Source organism: Carettochelys insculpta, chromosome 7 (genome assembly GCF_033958435.1).
Source record: "Carettochelys insculpta isolate YL-2023 chromosome 7, ASM3395843v1, whole genome shotgun sequence".
Lineage (NCBI taxonomy): Eukaryota > Metazoa > Chordata > Testudines > Carettochelyidae > Carettochelys > Carettochelys insculpta.
Genome location: NC_134143.1, coordinates 43,392,742 through 43,413,183, shown reverse-complemented (window position 1 = coordinate 43,413,183; position 20,442 = coordinate 43,392,742). Strand labels below are relative to the sequence as shown.

The 20,442-nt window shown below is 41.4% G+C and overlaps 1 protein-coding gene across 6 annotated transcripts in view; it reads left to right on the top strand.

Annotated features, from left to right (window-relative positions):
- BLNK (B cell linker) overlaps positions 1 to 20,442 on the top strand; it is a 169,766-nt gene that overhangs the window by 143,803 nt on the left and 5,521 nt on the right. For all 6 annotated transcript variants that reach the window (XM_075000426.1, XM_075000421.1, XM_075000425.1 and 3 more), the window contains 11 exons: positions 3,088 to 3,113; positions 3,935 to 3,960; positions 5,857 to 5,955; positions 7,617 to 7,659; positions 9,460 to 9,496; positions 10,813 to 10,885; positions 11,447 to 11,477; positions 12,962 to 13,004; positions 13,605 to 13,683; positions 14,076 to 14,107; positions 14,917 to 14,996. In XM_075000426.1, the coding sequence (XP_074856527.1) occupies positions 3,088 to 3,113; positions 3,935 to 3,960; positions 5,857 to 5,955; positions 7,617 to 7,659; positions 9,460 to 9,496; positions 10,813 to 10,885; positions 11,447 to 11,477; positions 12,962 to 13,004; positions 13,605 to 13,683; positions 14,076 to 14,107; positions 14,917 to 14,996 (569 nt within the window). The remainder of the gene's footprint in view (positions 1 to 3,087; positions 3,114 to 3,934; positions 3,961 to 5,856; positions 5,956 to 7,616; positions 7,660 to 9,459; positions 9,497 to 10,812; positions 10,886 to 11,446; positions 11,478 to 12,961; positions 13,005 to 13,604; positions 13,684 to 14,075; positions 14,108 to 14,916; positions 14,997 to 20,442) is intronic.

Here is a 20,442-nt window from a genome sequence, read left to right as displayed (position 1 = left end):
GATCCTTTTCCAGATACTCTATTTTGATAAAGTGGGTTGGAAATCCAATAGTATGATTTCTGTATCGAAAAAAATATTAATATGGTACCCATAGTTAGGGCTGGCTGAACTAGCTCCGACCTTTGCTCGTCCCTGGAAACAGCTAACTAAGTAACATTTATTTTCTCCAAGGCACTTGGCGCAGGAAAGGTGGGTAATCTTGCTATAAAAGTAAGCTATCTGAAAGCTTGCTGCTCCCAGTGGCAGGTATGCTTCATAGTGTGGCTCACGTACCACAGACACATCCTCACACCTTGCTTTCATCCTCCGGGAACAGGCAGATTGCCTTCTGCTCAGCTGCAATGCAGCCCAGTAATCCTTCCTCACTGGGCATTCCCCTTCCACTGATCTTGTTGTTTGGTAATTAACCTGGAAGTCATGGAGCATCCTTTTCTGCAGCCCTGCAAGCACCACCCACCTACATGCACTGGGGTTTTCAAGGCTGGGGGCATTCTTGTGCATAAACTCCAGAGTGGATTTGTGGTTTGGGTTTTGGTTGTTTTTAAGTTTAAAGCAAGATAATTGAATCACCCCCAATATAGGGCATCTTGGGTCACGTTGCTCCAGAGCTGTTGAAATGGTTGCCCAGTAATCCACTTGATGGTCAGAGGTGACTTGATCAAGAGGGAAATGCTCAAGGAGACTTTCACAATGAAAAGAAAGGAGACCTATCACAAGAGGTAATAGGCTCGTATAGGGAGAAACATAGCGTCTTCAGACAGCAAGGGAATTTTGTAGGATAGGCCACAAAGCTAGCAGAGGACTTAGAGAACTTCAGGTTACTCACATAAATGCACACACACTCCATTTCTCCTGCTCCCTCTCTGTCCACAGCAAACCTGATGATTCTGACTTAAACCTCTTGTGACTGTCTTATGGCTGTAAATGAATGTACTATTCTATGCACTATTTTCTGTATTCTCCAAGTCCTGTTAAAAACCTAGCATTAGTTCAAAGCAACTTATTGGTTGTTTCTTTCAAAGTTCCATCTGCTCATCTATTCTATTGGAAGATATTATGATATATTTAATGTGTTTGAAACATAAACCTGTGACGCATACCTGTGAAATAAAAGCAAGTTCCCCTTCAGGTATTTCTGGTTTATAACAGCCATATGGTATTTGGAACAGATCCCTGCAAGATAAATCTGTTTTAAGAATAAAACAGAAATAAGCCACTTGTCTTGAATTCATTCCTGTTTTCTATTATTTTGCTTTAGGAGGAGTCAGACTTCAAAGGGATCAATATGAGCTAAAAGCACTTACAGTAACTGATAAATCATTGATTGATTATCTCATTTCCACATAGGATACCAAGATGAGTTTTAAAATAGTGACCCAAGACTAGGTCTTACTGAGATTAAGTGAATTCTGATAGCTTTGAATATGCTGCTCTTGTTGTCATGTATTATAAAAAGGCGTTTATTGGGAAAGAGAAAATGAAGGCAAAAGCAAATAAGGATGGAATGTTTTCTTCTTTAATTGCAAACACACGTGTTTAATCCTCTTTAGCTGAGTATGCAATTCTATGCTGTATTGCTTCTAATCATGACATTAATTGACCAGACTGTAACGTTTACAAATGAATTAACAATTTTTACAAAAAGTATTATGTATGTTCATTTACATTAGTAATTTGTTCAACTTCCAAGTCATAGTTAAAGTTCCTGTGATTTGCAGTTTTATCATGTAACTTTTCAGATACCTTTAAATATCTTTCCAGTGTTTTGATTGCCTGTTAAATCACTGTTTCTACACAATTCTCTTGATGGATTTTAAACAAATAAAGCAGCTCCCTCTAGTGGATGCTAGTCATTTGCCAGGTTACACTAGAACACCGTATGAACTTGCTTCACTACAATCAGTGAGAATGGAATTTAGATTATGGCATTAATTATTTTATTTTTTAATATTAGAGATTTATAATTTGTTGGGATTTTTGTGAGCAAGTAAAAATCCTGCAGAAGTGAGCAGGAGCTCAGGAATAACAGTGTAGCAATAGAAAGAACTCAGACCAGTGGATTCTCACTGAAAGTTCAGGGTTTATGATTCATTAGGTCCCTTTTTCACCGAGGGAGATTAAAAAGGTCATCCAAATGTGATAATACATTAAAAACTGTTCCCAGTTCAAGTTGTTTTCTTGCCTTTTGCAGTAAGAATGGAACAAAAATCATTGTTAGTTGGGTGCAGATATAATTCCTGTAATTGTTGATTAAGAATATGGATTTGTGTCCTTTTCATCATAAGTTTACAGTTGAAAAGAACCCCAGTGTGACTACTTGAAAAGTAAGGCCCAGTTTATTGTGAATGTGAGAAGAATTAGGGTATATCTTCACTACGTGGAAGATTAACCCAGTCTGGGTCGATCTTCTGTCGTTCAATTTCTTGCACCTAGAGCAGCGTGCAAAATTGAACTATCGGGGTCACAAGGTGACCCCTGTACTCCTCTATCTTGCAAGGAGTAATTGACAAGAGAGTGTCTACTGTTGACCTCTCTCAGTGAGGACGGGCAGGTAAGTTGATAGTAGATGAGTCAATTCTAGCTAGGCAGTTGCTATAGCTAGAATTGCGTATCTACAATTGACTTTATGGTCTAGTGTAGACATGGGCTTAGACTCTAAGCATAGGCACAGGAACTAGAGATGTAGGGGGGGTGCTCTAACACCCCCTATTTTACATGGGTCCCAGCTACCGGCACCCAGCCTGGGGTTTTGCTTCTTGCCCAGTGCTCACCCACACCTGTGGTCCACACCATACCCCCATCCAAGCCCCCTCCCACTCGCCCCCGCAACAATATGGGCCCACTCCCTTCCCCAACTCTGGTCAGAGGGGTGGACCAGGTGAAGGAGAGGGTGGCTTTCCACACCCCCACTATTAAAACTGTTCCAGCGCTACTAAGCAATCACATCTCCTAAAATTACCTTTTCCCTGGAGTAATCTTAATTTTCTCATTAAAAACAAAACTTTGACATACATTCCAGACTGTGTTTCTCTCGAAAGAGGTGTGCGAGCCTTCTTCGTAACTGCTGAATATTTCTTTTTCCTTCAGATGTCTATGAGGTTCCAGAAGAAGAGGTGAGCACTTAGGCCCTTTTCCTGCAGTCTGTCCCTGAAGGACCTGATGAGAACATACTTGCTTTGGCTTGAAAGCATTGCATTCCATGGTGCAAAAGAACTCAGACTAAATGAGAGAGTAAACCATTGTATCGGTCCTGTAGCAGAGAGGAAACTCAAACCTTTGCCATTGAGAATGGTGCCCCATGCCCTGATAATGTCGTACCTCCATCTCCCTACACCAATATTCCCTATTTTTTCATCCATGTGCATAATAAATTTTGTTTATGTGCACCAAGGCATGTGCAGATGTACACCATCATCAGAAACATGCTGCCCGGTGTGGGTGGCTGTGGGTGTTGTGCCAATCAGCTGAGCAGCACCTGAATTCTTCTTTGGAGGGCTAATTAAACACTCAGCTCACACGGAACTGCCCTCCACCAAATGATAGTGCAAGCTTGGTGTAGTACAAGTTGTTAGGTGGGATGAGGCATCTGGTGCTGCTCAATGTGATCCAGCCTTAGAAGCATAGGCCTAAGGGACTGTTTTCTCAAAGTGATGCCCCAGGAAACAAAACATGTTCTGTTTTGATATGATGATTTCCTTCCCACCTCCCCGTACTTGCCATAGCTTAGCAGCATGCTTGGGGCTACATTAATGTAGAAGAGGTCATTTTCTGGCTACCCCACCTTCAGGCATATTCCCGATAAGAAGTGCTTTGCTGGAGATATACACACCAATAAATAGGATGTTATAAAGTCAACTTAAAATGCAATGTTTGCACAAATACATTTTAAAAATACAGCTATGGCCAAGTAATTAACAGTTCTTTTCTCTTACAGGAAAAACCATCACCACCAACAAACAGGTAATTCATTACTATGAAATTTTGCACATTATTAAAAGTTTCTTAGTCCTTGCCAAGAAATATACTTCGATAACATGTGAACATTATCTAAAAGCTATATATTTAATACCTGTGTATCTCAAAAGAAGAGGTGCTGAATTAGTAAAACATTTAGGATGACCATCTTTCCCTATGCTGTATACAGAACATGTAGCAAAATAACTTGTGTTCAAGCAAGTTCAACTGCACTCAATCAGAATATGCAGCACAAATGTTCAAATTAATATCAAGTTGACCAAGTCCCTGTTAAAAATACTCTGTAGTTGGATTCTTATATTTACCCTCTTTTCTGTAAAGCTTTAGGGTTCACACGGAAAGAAGGGATGTACACACTCCCATATACCTCTTTCACGTGGGGTGGGGGTGACCTGCCAACCCAACCCTCCCTGGCAGCCAACACTGTACCTTCCTGAGGCAAAACATGGGTGGAGGCAGGCAGGGTCACATGCCGCTCCCCGATTTCTGGTGGGGTTCACATCAGAATGTGGCCAGCAGCAGCATTTTGGCACTGTGTGGGAGAGAAGGGATGGGAGATTCTTCCAGTCAGAGGGAGGAGGGGGAAGGGAAGACCTAGCCCATGTTTTCGCAGACCTCTTCCCTCCTGCTTCTGCCTCCCCAGCTCCTATGGCTGGAAGCAGCTTGTCCCTTCCTGCCCAAACAGTAGGGAAAGGCAACTGACACTTCCAGGCTTCTACTGGCTACTGGCATAATCCAGCCACCTCCTGTCCCCCAGCCAGAGAGATGGCTCAGCAGGGAAGGATGTGTATGGATATGAGCAGCCCCATATTCTCTGGGGGCAGAACCTGGTGAGGAGAGACAGGAGAAGAGGGTGGTAAGCTCCTGCCTGGCAGGCTGATATGGACTCTGCAGGGTTCAGGCACAAGCAGGCTGGAAATCACTCTCCCCTCCCCCACCACTCTAGAGCTTAGCTGGGGGGCAGAGAGGCCTGCCTGTGCCAGCACTATGCAGTGCTTTGGTACATTCAGGGCTCAGGTCCTCCTGCACAACACACCAGGCCAGAGGCTCTTGGTCTTTCTTGGAGTGTGCCCCAGGCAGAAGCAGCGGGTTAAGGCAGGAACCTGCCAGTCAGGCTATTGGCAAGCCAAGTGCTCCAATGAGGGTGACTGGAGCCAAGCGCTCCAATGTAGTGATTGGCTCTCTGCACAGCGCTAGGAGCAGGATGCCCCCTGCTGTGGGGGGAGGTGTAATATGGAGGAGTAGCGGGTCTGGAGGGGGTGGGCGGTGAAGCGCCAAAGCAGTGAAAGGAAATTGAGAGATCGGAGTACATAAAGGGCTGATGGGCAGGTTGCAGAGGCAACACTTAAGTGACTGCTCCCTCGCACCCACCCTCACTCACCAATCACCACAGAGCATGGCCAGCACCAGCCAAACTGGGACGGGAGCCATGCCCTGGTGGGCAAGAGCCAGCGTGCATTGGTGGCTGTACTGATGAACTATTGGGGAGCAGCTGACCCTGGGCACTGCAGCTTTACCCCTCCATCAGCTTCGCAATCCCACCCCTTTCAGCACCCATTGATCCATGAATGCTGACAGGCAAGCAACTAGCAAGCAGGGAGCCTGCTAACAGCAGGACTCTCCAGTACTGCAAGGGAGGCAGGGGAGATAGACAGTATGGGACAATTTGCCTATTTTTAAGAAAACAGATGCTTGTAGGAGGGCTTAAATACCTTTAAAAATGGGCCATCTGGTAACCCTAAAAATATTATACTGTTTCTTGATAAACTTTAAGAATGAGAACACAAAATATTGTGTTGTCTAGGAGAACAGGGACTATGGCCTTTTTAATACACTATTTTTTGTAAAATGTTTCTAATGCCACTTGTGTTGTCTTATTAGGATCACTAAACCTCTTCCTCCCAAGCCTGCTCAAAGTACAGGAGAAAATTCCCATATGCGCAGCTCAGCCAGAGAGTCTCCTAAACCAGACATTTCCAGGTTAGTCAAAACCAGCTTACGTCTCCTCAGCTGGTGAGCAAGCACTGGAGGAAGCAGATTCTTCACCTCACCTCAGTGTGCCCAGATTATGCTGGCCTTCTGACAATGAATGATTAATAGGACATACATATAAACCACCTAGGCATGAAGTATTCCTCTTTCAGTGGATTTGCCAGGGGTGTTATACTTCTTTAATGTCTTTTTTGGTGTTTAACATGATGTGAAGCAGGAGATAGCAGTAGCTGGTCTCTGCTAGCAAAAGTGATTTGAGGTGGGAGTGACATTGGGATCTTATCATCAGTACCTCACAACATCCATTTTGAAAGGAAGTACTGGGGGTCCTTGTTATAAGTCTAGGTTATGTTCTTAATGCAACTTACAGTGAAATGACTTATAAAGGAGAATTAACATGCATAAGGAATAATGTGATTAGCTTAAGATATGTTCCCAACACATACAGTTCACTCGTGTGGTACATACAATGTACTTATAACACATAAAAGAAAAGGAGAAATAGAATAGAATTAATAAATAGAATAAATGAATAGGTAAATAAATTAACAATAATAAATAATAACATAAATAGATAAATAAAGACATAAATAAATAAATAGAAGATAAGCCAACGCCTCGCTCGCTCTCTGCCTGTCCCTGCAGCTCCCCAGTGGTCCCCCACGATTTCAGGGCTCCCTTCCGGGGCCCCTGCTCCAGCGCCTGCCCCTCGGCCATCACAAAGCTTTGCTATGTTCCCCTAAACGACCTAAGTGTGGATCAGTGTGACATATAATGAATCTGCTTTCCTGAATTATTTAACAATATGTATGCAAAATGACTTATAGTGAAGCGACTTATAATGAGGACCCTTGTAGTACAGCAGGATAGCTGGGCAGCTCTGTCCTTCCCTATGGCATGGAGGTCCAGAAGAGTGGTAGGACCAATGGAATTCCACCAGCTGGAGGGGGGACGCAATTCTGGGACCCAATCATAGAACCCCCTACATGTTCTAGCAAACAGGAAGCTTTTAGGCTGGGAGCTGATTAAGGAGTAGAGCCAGGCTGTGTCTACATCAACCCCACCGATGGATCAGGTGCATAAAAGCATATCTAGCTCTTGCCTGTATTGTTCTCCTTCTGTGTGTCCCAAGGAACATCCAATGCACCAAAGGGAGTATGGAAAGGCTGGAAGGAGAAAGGGTTGGGGGTCTTATCCCCATACATGCCCCCCCCCACAAAGTAAAACAAGTTGCACCAGGAAAAAGCTGCAGCCAGCCCATGCATTAGAGGGAGCATAGAGAGTGAAGGCCCAGAGTTGTACCTGGCCTCCTCTGTAGGATAGTACAGCTCCACCCAGTCTCCAACTGAGCACTGTGTATTAAGGCACAACTATACCCTTAGGCTGGGTATACACGGCACAGCTTTCCTGGCAGATCCATGCTAATGAGCAGCCTCAATATTGTAAAAGGCCGCTCATTAGCATGGTCTTGCACCTTATTAGCATAGCTGCACGAGAGCTCAGTCTCTGTAGGGAGGTTGCTGGTGGTAAAGACGTTGTGTGGATGCTATGTATCATGAAACTAAAGAGGACTTATACCTTTGCACTCATCAATTTTAAATGAAATCAGAAAAATATTTACTATTTAAATAATTTTGTATGTTTTCCAGAAATATTTTGCCTCTTCCCAGAAGCCATCCTCAGCAAAAAGTAGTGAGTAGCCAACACCGTTAAAAAAGACATTTAATTAGTGAAGAGCAGTGCTGATACCTGCTTTTTATATACTGCTATCTGTTATTATCTGTTAGGAACAGAATATAGAGTTGTAGATTACTCTGAAATGTAAACAAATCTAAAGCATAAAAGAACTATAGACTTATGATATTGTAATTGTAGAATTAAACTCCAAATCTACTCTTTGGGTTCAAAACAGTAACATTATTTCTTACAAGTCATAATTGCATGAAAGGAATAGCTGGCACATACAACCAAGATGCCGAAGTTCATATATCCATAAGTAACTCCTGTGTAGCCCTGTGGAACTGAGTAGATGTATTTGCATGAGAAAGAACTTGCACCCAATTCCTATATTTTCACCCTTTAGGATCTAATATCTTTCATGCATTGATGGCATATGTACAAACCACCTACACAGAGCCCTGGAATCTACGCATATCCACTTTACAGCCACATGAATGGATGCAGGTATCTGTGCATGTGGATGTGGACATTGGTAGGTCATTTTTGCAGATGCAGAAACAAATTTTGTATCTAGAGCTCTGCAAATTTGTGGATAGCTGCTTTATTTGCCTGGGTACCCACTTGTGTGGATGTGAATGTGGATATCTGCAGGTCATTTTTGCAGATAGAGATTTTTGTTTTCATTTTCTAGTAGCTCAGAAATTCTGACAGGCTCACGTTCATACTTTTCCAAAAAATTCACCATCAAGCATAAAACAGTTAAACCTCAAAGAAAAATGTTGCTCAGATGTTAGCATGTGAGAAATGAGCATTATAATTAAGGTCCCAAATTAAACTCATTTATGGCTTTTGCTAGCATAAGAATCATAATGTGTATTTGATATAGGGTAGATTATGAGAAGACAGAACTGTTCAATTCCCCCCTCTTCTACTAATGCTGTGCCTCAGAAGTGATAGTACAATACTATAGCTGATTGAAAAAATTTCAGTGGAACACTTTTCCCTATATCAAAATGCTGTTTCCTCAAAGACAAGAAGTTTCATAAGGTCTTGTTAATTTTGATTAAATTTGACCAACATTTTCAAAAGATTCAAAACTGAAATAAAAGTATTTTGTTTTGACTTTTGTTTTAACATTTAAATTTTAAAACTTAACTCTTAATTAATGTTATTGAATACAACAACTATTTATGGGTCTGTCAAATGATAGAAAATAATCACAGTTAATTACAAGATGTAAAATGTTATAATTAATCAGTTTTAAACATACTGTTAAACTACTATAGAATACCAATTTAAATTTATTATAAATATTTTTGAATGTTTTCCTACAATTTTCAAATATATTGATTTCAGTTACAACGCATAATACAGCTATACAGTGCTTACTTCAAATTATTTTTAATTACAAATATATTTACTGTACATATGATAAAAAGTAAAATTTACAAGTCAAAGCATTCATATTCTATAATTTAACTGTGATTAAAACTGATTAGTGGAGACATTTCCTAATTTGTCTCTGATTGATATCCATGTTAGTGTTAATCTCTAAGGTGCCATGGGACTTCTCGTTATTTTAGACAGTGGTGCAATTCTAAAAAGTCCATGCCAGAACATCTAGGTCCATTCCTGAGATGCTACTTGCACATTTATCATTTTTTACAGTTGCCACATTGTAAGTTACAAGCGGTCCTGTGGCACCTTAAAGACTAACAAATTCATAGGTCATGAGTGTTCACAGGTAAAACCCACTTCTTCAGATTTGCATTATAAGTGTGAGCTGACAAATACTGTGTATTTCAATTTCAGGAGAGCAATCGGAATGAAGAACATGATAGTGATGAAAGTAAGTATTTTGCACCAAAGACAAGGTTGTTATGAACACGGTTTTTGGTCAGTATATTATCAATAACTTCAAGTGCAGCAGTAGGTTATTTTTAAGCTTAACCTGCAACCATCGTTGCTAAGAACCAGAGTTTAATGAACAACTAAAGGGGTTACTCATTGTGAAGACAAGTCAGGGAACAACTTTAGTGTTCAGTTGTTGCTTTTGCTCAGTATAGACCAGTGTTCTCACCACCTTTCTTTCTGAAGCATCTCCCCGCTAATGGGCTTTGAAAACATCCATAGCCGAGCTGTGCCCCAGTGATTGGTTTTCTGCATATAAAAGCCAAAGGTGGCATTAAGGGGGGAGCAAGCAAGGCCACTGCATTGGGCCACAAACAACAGGGCGCCCCACAAAGCTACATTGGTCAGGCCTTGGATTCAGACTGGGGGGAGGAGGGGGATGTGGCGCAGCTCAGAGATCCAAGCTGCAGCCGCATGTGGTGAGGCTTTGGTTTTGTGCCCCAGTGAGTCTAAGGCTGACAGTGCTTGGCAGCTCCCGCCACCAATACCTACTTGCATCCCCCAAGCAATCCTGCACTGCAGGTGGAGAGCTACTGGTGAAGTTTATATATAGAGGTGCCCTGTGCTGGTGAACATAGGGCTTTCACCAATATGACTTACCCTGGAGAGCTACAGAATTAAGACACGCTGTACAATATTGCACTGCATTAGGGCTTTGCAGGGATGTAATTACACCAGTGTAAGCTTCCCAGTTCTAGAAAGCTCTTAATCATCAGTTCCCCTCCAGAAGCATTGATGCCCAGTGTCACCCTTACCATAGTCCTTGCTGGCACTCACTAGGGGCTGAGGGAATGTCTTCCACCATAGGCAATATATGGGGATGCAGACGGAGTCACATGCAACCTCATGTCACCCCTTCCTCCCATGTACTCACTGTGAGCTGCATGCCACTTCTGACAAGTACAGGGGCAGCCCTGCCCCTCACATGCTGCAGCATGGCCCAAAAGTTCTACTACTAGGCTGTGCTGCCCCAGGCAGTGGAGAGAACTATCCTGCACCCACCAGAAGTGGCACGGTGCTTCTATGGAAAGTGGCTGGCGGGGCTGGGGCAGGGCAGGGGAACTAGGCTTGTGCCGCCTGTAGAATCCCAGCACCAGTTGCCTCTGCTGTCCACTCAGAGTATGAAAAAAGAGTAGTACATAATCTTTTCTTCAGGGACAAGTGCCACATATGCACATTTCGATATGTTCATTAAAAACATAATGCTCAGCTTTGTTAACTATTACGTGCTAAATATGTTTTGTGGGTATTTAGATCATAGCAGTAGCAGAGCTCAGGAATCCAAATTTCCCCCTGGTGCAACTCCATCACCATTACCAAGAGCAATGTGAGTAACAATCACTCCTTCTCTTTCATTATTAATTAACAACTAAGTCCTGTTCTTACTGGAGGCAGCCATCACAGCAGGAGTCATCTGTCCATGAACCATGGGCCCAGAGCATGAGGTGTCCTGCCCTGGTAAGGACAAGGTGGGATTCCTCGTTGCAGGCCACTTTTGTATTTCTCCAAGCTGGGCCAGTTTGCTTTCTGGAATTGTTTCGAATTTGAGACCATCAAATGCTGCAGTGATGAGATCTTCAGAAATAGCTGTGCCTATATAAAGCCATGACCCTTTTCTTACGAACCTGCTAGGCACGATCTGGTGCTGTGAAGGGCATAGCCTTCTCATGCATCTTGGTTTGATCCCCACCACTCACATATGAGACTTATATTAAATGTATCATAGCTTCTGCCCTTCTTTCTTTACTACTTCAGCTCATGAGAGGTCAGGATTCAACCCAAAATCCATCTCTGCCAGTACTGTTATGGGTAACAGTTAACTATATATTTGATAGTTCAATGCATGGCATGTGGCTTTCAAATAATCACTTACTTTTTCAATCCTCAGAAAGAAAACACCTAATCCATTAAAACCACCAGTAAGTAAACTTTGTATTTTCAAAATGTTACTGTACAGTATGACCCCACCTGTAATTCTGAATGAGAAGTAATAAAAGAATTAAGAATACTTTTGCCCCATGATTAATTAACATTAATAGAAGTTATATACAAAATTGGAGAGAGTCTGTTACCACAAGAACAGCAGAAAATCCTTGGGCCTGCCACAGAGACTTTCCTAGCCATTGAAAAATGTTTTGGGGCTCTCATGAAGGATTTAATATATAAAACCTGTGGGGAAACAGGAGTGGGAATCATTCATACACATGCAATTAAGGAGAGTCACAAGGACTTAGCTATGAAATATATATAAGCTCAGCAACAAAGGGGAAAACACTTGGACTTTCCTGGAGTAAATACGCCTTGGGCAGTCTTTTCCTCTAGACATTTATCAGCATATGAGTTATATTGGTAGAATCCACATCAGTGGGACTCAAGAGAAACAAGTGAGAATTATTTGGAACCATGTTCTGCCCTCAAATTTTGTCCAAAAATCCCCCCCTGATATGTATAAGAATCTTCCTTAGAGAATGAGAATAAAATACTGCCTTGGGACACAAGTCCTCGCGCAAGGTAAAAAAAGGGTTTTTCCTTTGGTCTCTCTTGCTCACATAAACAACATTGGAGACTTTCCAAATTTATGTTACAAAATTTATCTGATCTTATTCACGAAGTCATCCAGCTGAATTCCTTGTATGAGAAGACAATGCCCTTATTTCCCCAATCACAACATCCCTATCAATTTCAAATGTAAATAGCAAGTGGAAAAATCTTTTCTTTGAACTACACACATTCTTCGTTGCCAACATGCAATATTGCTTTACTTGACCATTGACTGTTGCAGCATTGCTAAAGAATGCATGAACTGGGATACTGCTATTTTAACCATAGTTTAAACAAATTCCTATTCCAACAACTTGGATTAATAAAACTGAAAAAAATAATTTAAAAAGTGTTAATTTCTCACTCTTTATTGTGCATTTAATTCTTGTATTTCTTCCAGCTTGGACAATGAATGTTGCAAAATTTAGCTTGCAATATTACAAAGGAGGACTTATTTGTTTAAAAATGTTAACACTAGTTTTAAAAATTTTATGGAAGCATTTCTATTGAGCTTAAGATTTTGGAAAACTCTCAACAAAAACATGAGTTTTCTTCCAAATTTGAGCAGATAGAATCCTTTTTAAAGCGGTAGAAAATTAAATGTACATTGTACAGTGTGTTTAAGATTCAGAAAAAACAATAACCTCTTAATTTAACTTTACGATGCTATTATTTTGTAATGATTGTTTAGGGGTCTTGAATGTTTTGAGTCCTATTATGTATATTTATTATTGTTGTCCACAATAAGAGGAGAAATTTGTATAATACTGAAACCAAGATGCACTATATCAATTTCTGTTTTACAAAATAGTAACTGGATTTAAGTGTACAAATGTTTTGATTGATATTTGTTTTATTATAGAAACCAACTTTACCACACAAAGACAATTTAAGTGTTACTGAAGGTAAATTATTTCTGTTACACTGTTACATTTTGTTACATACATTCACATTCACAAGAACTGAATTTTTGTTTTTAGTGCTTTAGAACCTGACTCAGCTCCCTTTACTTGCATTAAGTAGCATTTTTCTCTGCAAGCAGTCTCATTGAAATCAGCAGGGCTGTAGGCAGAGTAACAGACTACTCAAAGGATGCAATTCACATGGCAAGAGAGCCCTTTGCAGGGCTGAAGTGAGCCCCTGTGCAGAGCATTTCACCAAAAGTGAATATAGGCAGAAGAATTTGGCCCTCCTTGTTTCACTTTTCATTTCTGATTGTTGCTAATTAAACATCCAGTGCTATAATTCACTAGCATTAATGGCCAATATCACACCACTCACCTGTAAAATACAAATCCCCTTTTCAATGAATCAGGAGCACTGCCTGAAAATCTGTGGTATAATGTGGCTCTGTATGTGAGCATTTCACTTGATGTGTGGGGTAAGAGAAAAGTCAGTGTCAAAATAATGTTTATTCTACAACCAAAAATGAATTAGAGTTGTCATATCTTGGGGATGGTAATTTTAAAGCTAATTGTGAATCTTCAACATGTTTCACATTACAGAGAACCCTACAGCAGCTGAACGGCGACGAGGTTCCACTCAAGAGCTGCCACTTCCACCCCTACCACCTGCAGCTCAAAAGTAAAAGCTACTTTCATTTCCTTTCTTATAGCTAGAGACACTAGACTCACTGCTAAGGTTGAACAAAGATGTGAGAGATTTAGAGGGAAGCATTCTTCTTTCTCTAGCTTTTGCTTCCCTTTTAATGTTCTATTTCCTGAGACTTTACTTCTAACTGCAGCAAAAATAAAGACTGGTAAATGTATCCACCAAAATGCAAAACAAAGGGTCCAAAAGAGGACATATGTCCTACTCAGATGCTAGAGTACTCAGTCCTCAGTCTCATGAGGGAACATATACATCCCCACAAATTTTCTGCTATTGTTTTCTTCAACACACTGCTCAGTTATTTAAACACAGATGTTAGGCAGATTTCCTCCAGCCTTTTGGTAATCTCTACATGTTTATTTCAGGCCATCACTTCAAAAGCCACCCGTCCTACCAAGTAAGTACAACTTATCTTTTGTAGGAAGTCTGGGTTTATTTCAATTAATGTATTTATGTAGGATTCTGAATATGTTGGTCTCTGTAACACATACAAAGTTAAATTAAAATACTCAGCTGGTTGGATGGTATTAGCTTACCAGTACAGTTAAGCAAGATGAGAGGACTTAATAGGAAAATCTTGAGGAACTGGGCACATAACTCCCTTTTTTGCCTCTGAAAGTCAAAACCTAAGCCAGTTTGGGCTGAATTCTATAAAACTACATGTGGCTTCCACATCACGCAAGACCCCAAATATAACATTTTTCCAGTCTGATTCAGTCTGCAACTTGGAATCCAGATTAAGTTTTTATTGAATGCAGCCATTAGTTCTAGCATTACAGAACAAAAAAAATTAATACCTTCATTATGACTAACCCTTAAATTCTGCAGTAAATAATACTTTTAAGAGGCTGCTGGAAATACTTCAATTTACAGTTTCAGATTTAGGGCAAGAATTCCTATATGCAGTCCATAATTTTTACAGAAATTAAAAAGTAAATTAGATAAAACGATAATATATACCAGAAACATTTCAGCATTTCCATTATATGGTTATAAATTATCTAGAGAATTTTAATGCTCTACAGAATTTAGTTTTATGAAGATATTGGACTCTGTTAAAGTGGAATCATTTTTTTCCCTTATTCCCTTAGCCAACAGAGTTGTGACAATCTGCAGCATTGCTATTTCCTCCTATCTCTGCCCTCAACAAAATAATAGGAATAGTTACACTAGACACTTACACATGTTGCACCTTGTTCTTCCCAGAATTGCTAGACATTGCAAATCGCACGGCAGGTACTCATCCACGCAGCAGCATTTCATCTAGTTTGGATACTACGGACCAGGTATGAAATTAGCTAAAGGGTAACAAGAGACACATGAGGAAGCATGTGCCACCTGGCTCTCTTGTAAAACTAATCTTAGCAAGACCTGTGACTGATCCTATTTTTCACAGAATGAAAGTAAAACTTTGTGCTGAGTGTGCTAATGGTCTGTTTTGTCCCTTATGACAACTTTGGCCCGATAGAGTGAAATATTTTGTCCTGTAAGTCATCTAGTTGCCTACTTCCAGCCCAAAATGGGTGGAAAACACAGGGTGATAAAGGCAGGCTAAACTGTAGAATTAAAATTAGATATCATCCTACCAAATCTAGGCAGGAAAAGTTCTCTTGTTCAATGTAAACAGGAACTGAAAAGCAATTTAGTCCAACTATGTTTCAGGTTTTCACTCTGCATCAAACAATCGCACAGTGAGTAAAGAGAACATACCTTTATTGATGTATTTAGCTATGTCCTGGGTGCAGATAGATACGGAGGGCCCTCAGTGGGAACAGGCTTCACACTTACCAGCTCCTTGGGCAAGGTGTGGGAGGGAGCAGCTCTGTGCCACCTCAGGTTGAAGGGATGGGGCTTGGGGTAGTCAGCTCTTAGCACTGCCCAGAGCACACCATGCCACATGCACCCCTCCTGTCCTGGCAGCCCTCAGAGGGCTCCAGCCACCACCACTCCTGCAATAGTGACTGCCAGCAGCCCTGGGCCCTTTTGACTCAATGGACCTTGAGTTAACTGCCCCCTTTGTGCTCCCATCCTCCCTCTCAGCAGGCTTGAGTGCACTTAATTGCTCTTTTGCTCTTTTTGTGTTTCATAGCTGAACTATACTGCTCAGTAGGCCTTTCTGAATGTATGTACCCATGACTAATCCAAAGCCCTCTGCACCAGTTGCATCAGTGGATAGATTGTGAGAGATCCTGGCATAAAGGATAGGAACACACACACACACACACAGACTGTCTTGTGAGCCATGCTAAATGGAACATAGAAACATGCCAGCGGTGTACAACATAGAAGCATAGGAATGAACAAGACAGATTCATATTTAAAAGCAGTGCACTGTTTAATGTAGTTGGGTTCATCAGCAGAGATGGAAGGAATCTAAGAGACTAAACCCTTGTCTACACGTACCAGAAGATGGGTGATGTGCAGATCAATCCTCTCGGGGGTTGAGTTGGAGGGTCGAGTAAAGACATGCTAAATCAACCACTGATCAGTCTCTTGTGAACTCTGGTATTCTACTGGAATAAGAAGTGTAAGGGAAGTCAGTGAGAAACTTTTCCTGGCAACTCCCCACAGTGGAGCTACCACAGCCTTGATTTAAGGTACATCAGTTCCAGCTGGAGTTGGTACCTTAGTTTGACATCATCATCTAGTGTAGACCTAGCCTAAGTGAGAGACCACTGATGGCCCACACCCATCTCTGTGAAAACTACAATCCTACAAGTAATCTTAGTCCCTCCCTATCAGCCTTGCTCCCTGCTGCTCCTTAAAACAGATTTCCTTTCGCTATAAGCCCCTTTCGGACTCAGTGCCAAGTTATCTTGGTGACTAACTGGAAAACTTTTTCTATTTTGTATTTCAACATAATGGGTTTGAAAAAAATCTAAGAAAATATGGTCACTTTTATTTCAGCATGTCCTCTTCCATCTCCTTTAAGGAGGTGGCAGAAGGCAAAATGAAGGAAGCAGTCCTGTCTAGTGATCACAAACAAAATAGAAATAGTTCTGTTAAGTGCCTAAGAAAGGCTCTATTATTGCAGAGCTAGTAACACTGAATGTTCCAAAGGCTGATATGGCACAGATAATATAGCTGCAAGGAACAGAAAGAACTTACAATTGTGGAACACTTTTAACAATGTCATCATGGATATTATGAAAAATCGCTTTTTTTATTAACAAAAAAATCCAGCAGACACAAAAGCAAACAGCTTGTAACAATTATAGTTGGAGCTTTTAATATAGCAGCTATGGGCAAAACCAGAAGATTGACTGACAAGAAAACATCATGGCCATGTCTACACTTGCGTGTCTTTTCAGAGGGGGCATGTTAATGAGCAGTTCAGAGGATGCTAATGGGGTACTGACATGAATATGCAGCACCTAATTAGCATAAGAGTGGCCGCATGCAATTCAGAAGTGCTGCTTTTGGAACGCATGCTGCTCGTGTAGATGGGAGCCTTTCAAAAGGACCCCACCCAACTTTGAAAGTCCCTTCTTTCTATTTGGTTTTAGGAAGAAGGGGCTTTCGAAGTCCAGCTGGTCCTTTCGAAAGGCCCCTGTCTACATGGGCAGGATGTGTTCTGAAAGCGCCACTTTTGAATCACGCATGGCTGCCATTATGCTAATGAGGTGTTGCATATTCATGTCAGTGCCTCATTAGCATCTTCTGAACTCCCTCATTAACGTGCCCCTTTCGAAAGAGAGGGGCCACTGTAGCCACAGCCCATTAGACCAGAAAAAGTAAAGCATTACTGATAAAGTTAATGGTAATTTTCCCAAAATTATATACTGGTATTATTTGCTGCAGCAAGTGGCACAGCATGGGTGCTCTTTGATTTGTTGGGCTCACAAAGACACCACCTTTATTAATTGGTTCTCTGTTCCACTAGGTTTTTCCCAACAGGTGATGGAATAGGAAGGAAGGAAGGTTTCAGGGAGGAGCTGATGACATGAGAATCAATGTGCCCTCTAATTTTTTCCAAGCATGGGCAGAATAAATTTATGTTATGTACACTAAGTCATGTGCAGATGTGCACCACCAAAAGAAACACATGCTGCTAGCCAGGCACAGCTGTGAGTGCTCTTGCAGTCTGCTGAATGGCACCTGACTCTCTCCTGGGCAGCCAGCTAAAGGCTCATCATACAGGGAACACTGATGAGAAGTTTTCTATTCTATATAGATTCTCATACTGCACTAATCACTATCGTTTGAGTGCTTTCCAGATTTGCCATTGCTTCCCTGCTCCATAATATCACAGTTCCAGTCAAGCTATCCTATGTTGGAAGGACTCTTGGAGGGCAAGTGTGGGCTGTTTTAAAACAAACTGTGAAAGCAACACATTTAATGCAAAGCCGTGGTGGTGATTTCTGAAAATAAAATGGCATATACTCCTCCCCTCAGAAAACCCCATGACATCCTATGTGCACTCATGGAACACAGACGTGATGGGGAAATTTAAAACAGAGGTAGGGTATAGTCTAGCGAATTCTACAGAATAGATATTAATAGTCTTAAGGAGAGGTTGTAGGAGTGACATCTTCAGAACAGCACTAATTCTACAATAATCATTTATGATGCCAATGCCATTTATTTGCACTAATAATTGTTAACTGAACAGCCACTTCGCATACAAACTATAAACTCATGTGACTGCATATGTACACACCCTTAAAGGGGGAAAAAAAAGCCTCCGGCATCTGTCCTATTTTTTTTTTTGTGAAAATCCAGTAGGAAGAAATTCAGAAAAAAAAAAAACCCTCTGAGATTGTGTGATGGGAGAGCTACAGGATGTACAGTAAACCCTGACTCTCGGCTGTGCCCCTAACAGGAATGGTTTCTCAGTTCCTGGAGTGGCAGGGAGCTGGGAGCCAGACAGCAGCCTGGCTCCCAGCTCCCCTCCACTTGCAGAGCTGAGAAGCTGAACAGGGCAGCAGCCCTTGTTAGTTTCCTGGCTCCAAGGAGTGGAGGGGAGCCGGGAGCCAGGCTGCTGCCTAGTTCCCAGCTCCTGGTGCTTGCAGGTCCCAAGAAACTGACCAGCTCATGGCTGGTCAGTTTACCAGGTCCCCCAAGTGGCAAGGAGACAGGAACCAGGCTGTCCTCTGGTTCCTGGCTCCCTGCCACTCTGAGAACAAGGAAACTGACCCACCCACCATCAGTTTCCCGGCTCCTGCAAGCCCAGGGGAGCTGGGAACCAGGTGGCAGCCTGGTTCGCATCCCTGCTCAACTTGCACAAAAATTTGAGTTATGCAGGGGATGCAGGAAAGCAAGCAACCCCCTCATAACTCGAGGGTTTACTGTATAGGGAAAATGTTAACGTTTTTGTTAGGGACCTTCCACTGCTTCATTCTGAACAATACCATATGACTAACCATTGGATGCTTTCAGGGCCCCTAGCAACCTGGAGTTCAGTAAGTCATTACATATTTATACCCAGACTCAGTCATCCCATAGTTCACTTTTGATTCTGTTCAGACATGCAAATATAATTAATGCTTTCCAAATATATTTACATTCCTACATTGATCTCTTTTATAGGAAAATGGGAGAGTCTTAACACACAGGGCCTGGGGTAATGGCACTGATATCAAAGAAATGGACACATTATAAGATGTTAGAAGGATTAGACATCATATCTGTAGACAGTGAAAGCCAGACAAGAATAATTACTACTTCCAGGAGGGGAGAGATACTTGACTACTTAGACATATTTGGAGGCAAAAATTCCCAGCCAACAGTAGCACGAGCAAACTTGAAAAATAATCACTCATTATGAAAAGGCAGTATCTCTCTAGCATACCACAAAAAATTGAGTAACTCTCCTTTGGAAAAAAAAAAGTGAAAGAGCAAAGATTCACTTCCCCAAAATCTAAAGTAAGTAGGGAGAAAGTATTTTGAGTAATACTTAGGCCAGTCCTTTCTTTCTTGCAGGGGTATGTAGGGAAGGTCAAAGTTAGAGAAGGGCTGAGTGTCAAGGGTATGCTGAGCTCTCTGTTTCAGCCAATGTGCTAGCTCAATGACCATCTTTAGCTCACTTCAATCATACTTTGTACAGTAAGCTCTCACCACACACACACACACACACACACACAGAGAGAGAGAGAGCGAGAGAGAGAGTGTTTTACTCCTGTTGTCTTTGGTGTAACATCTCAGAACCCTAATCCATTCCTTTCCAGGCACAGGTTTTAATTAAATGGTCAAAACCACTTTACCGTCAATCCTTTTCTGACACTTTAGTCTGGGATTCCTGAAGTCTTGCTTATTTCCTCCTTCATGACTCTTTCCATGGGACAATACTCCTCTGCATGTTTCTAGTGAAGGCTCAGCTATTCTGGTGGACCCCTGCATCCCACTCCAGCTGAATGCATGTTATGTTCAGCATATCATCAGCTAGAATAAAATAAAGGACGTTTTAAGACATTACAATAATTCCCCTTCCCACACAGTGAGTTCTCTAATAAATGTAATCTCCTCTCTAAATTACAGGAAAAATAAATCTGAATAAAAATGTGTGCTGCCAGATACACAAAGAGGGTAACTTTTTCTAAAGACCCTGCGTGATTTAGTGAAGGAGCCTACAACTCATTGACAGTACATGGGACTTGAGGCTCCTAAATGACCAAACTGGGTGATTTTGGTGATTTTTACCCTGACTCTTTTTCTTTATGCAAGATTATAACTTTTAATGGTAACACTTTTCCCCTATAAACTGAAGTTTCAAAGCATTTCACAGGTATTAAT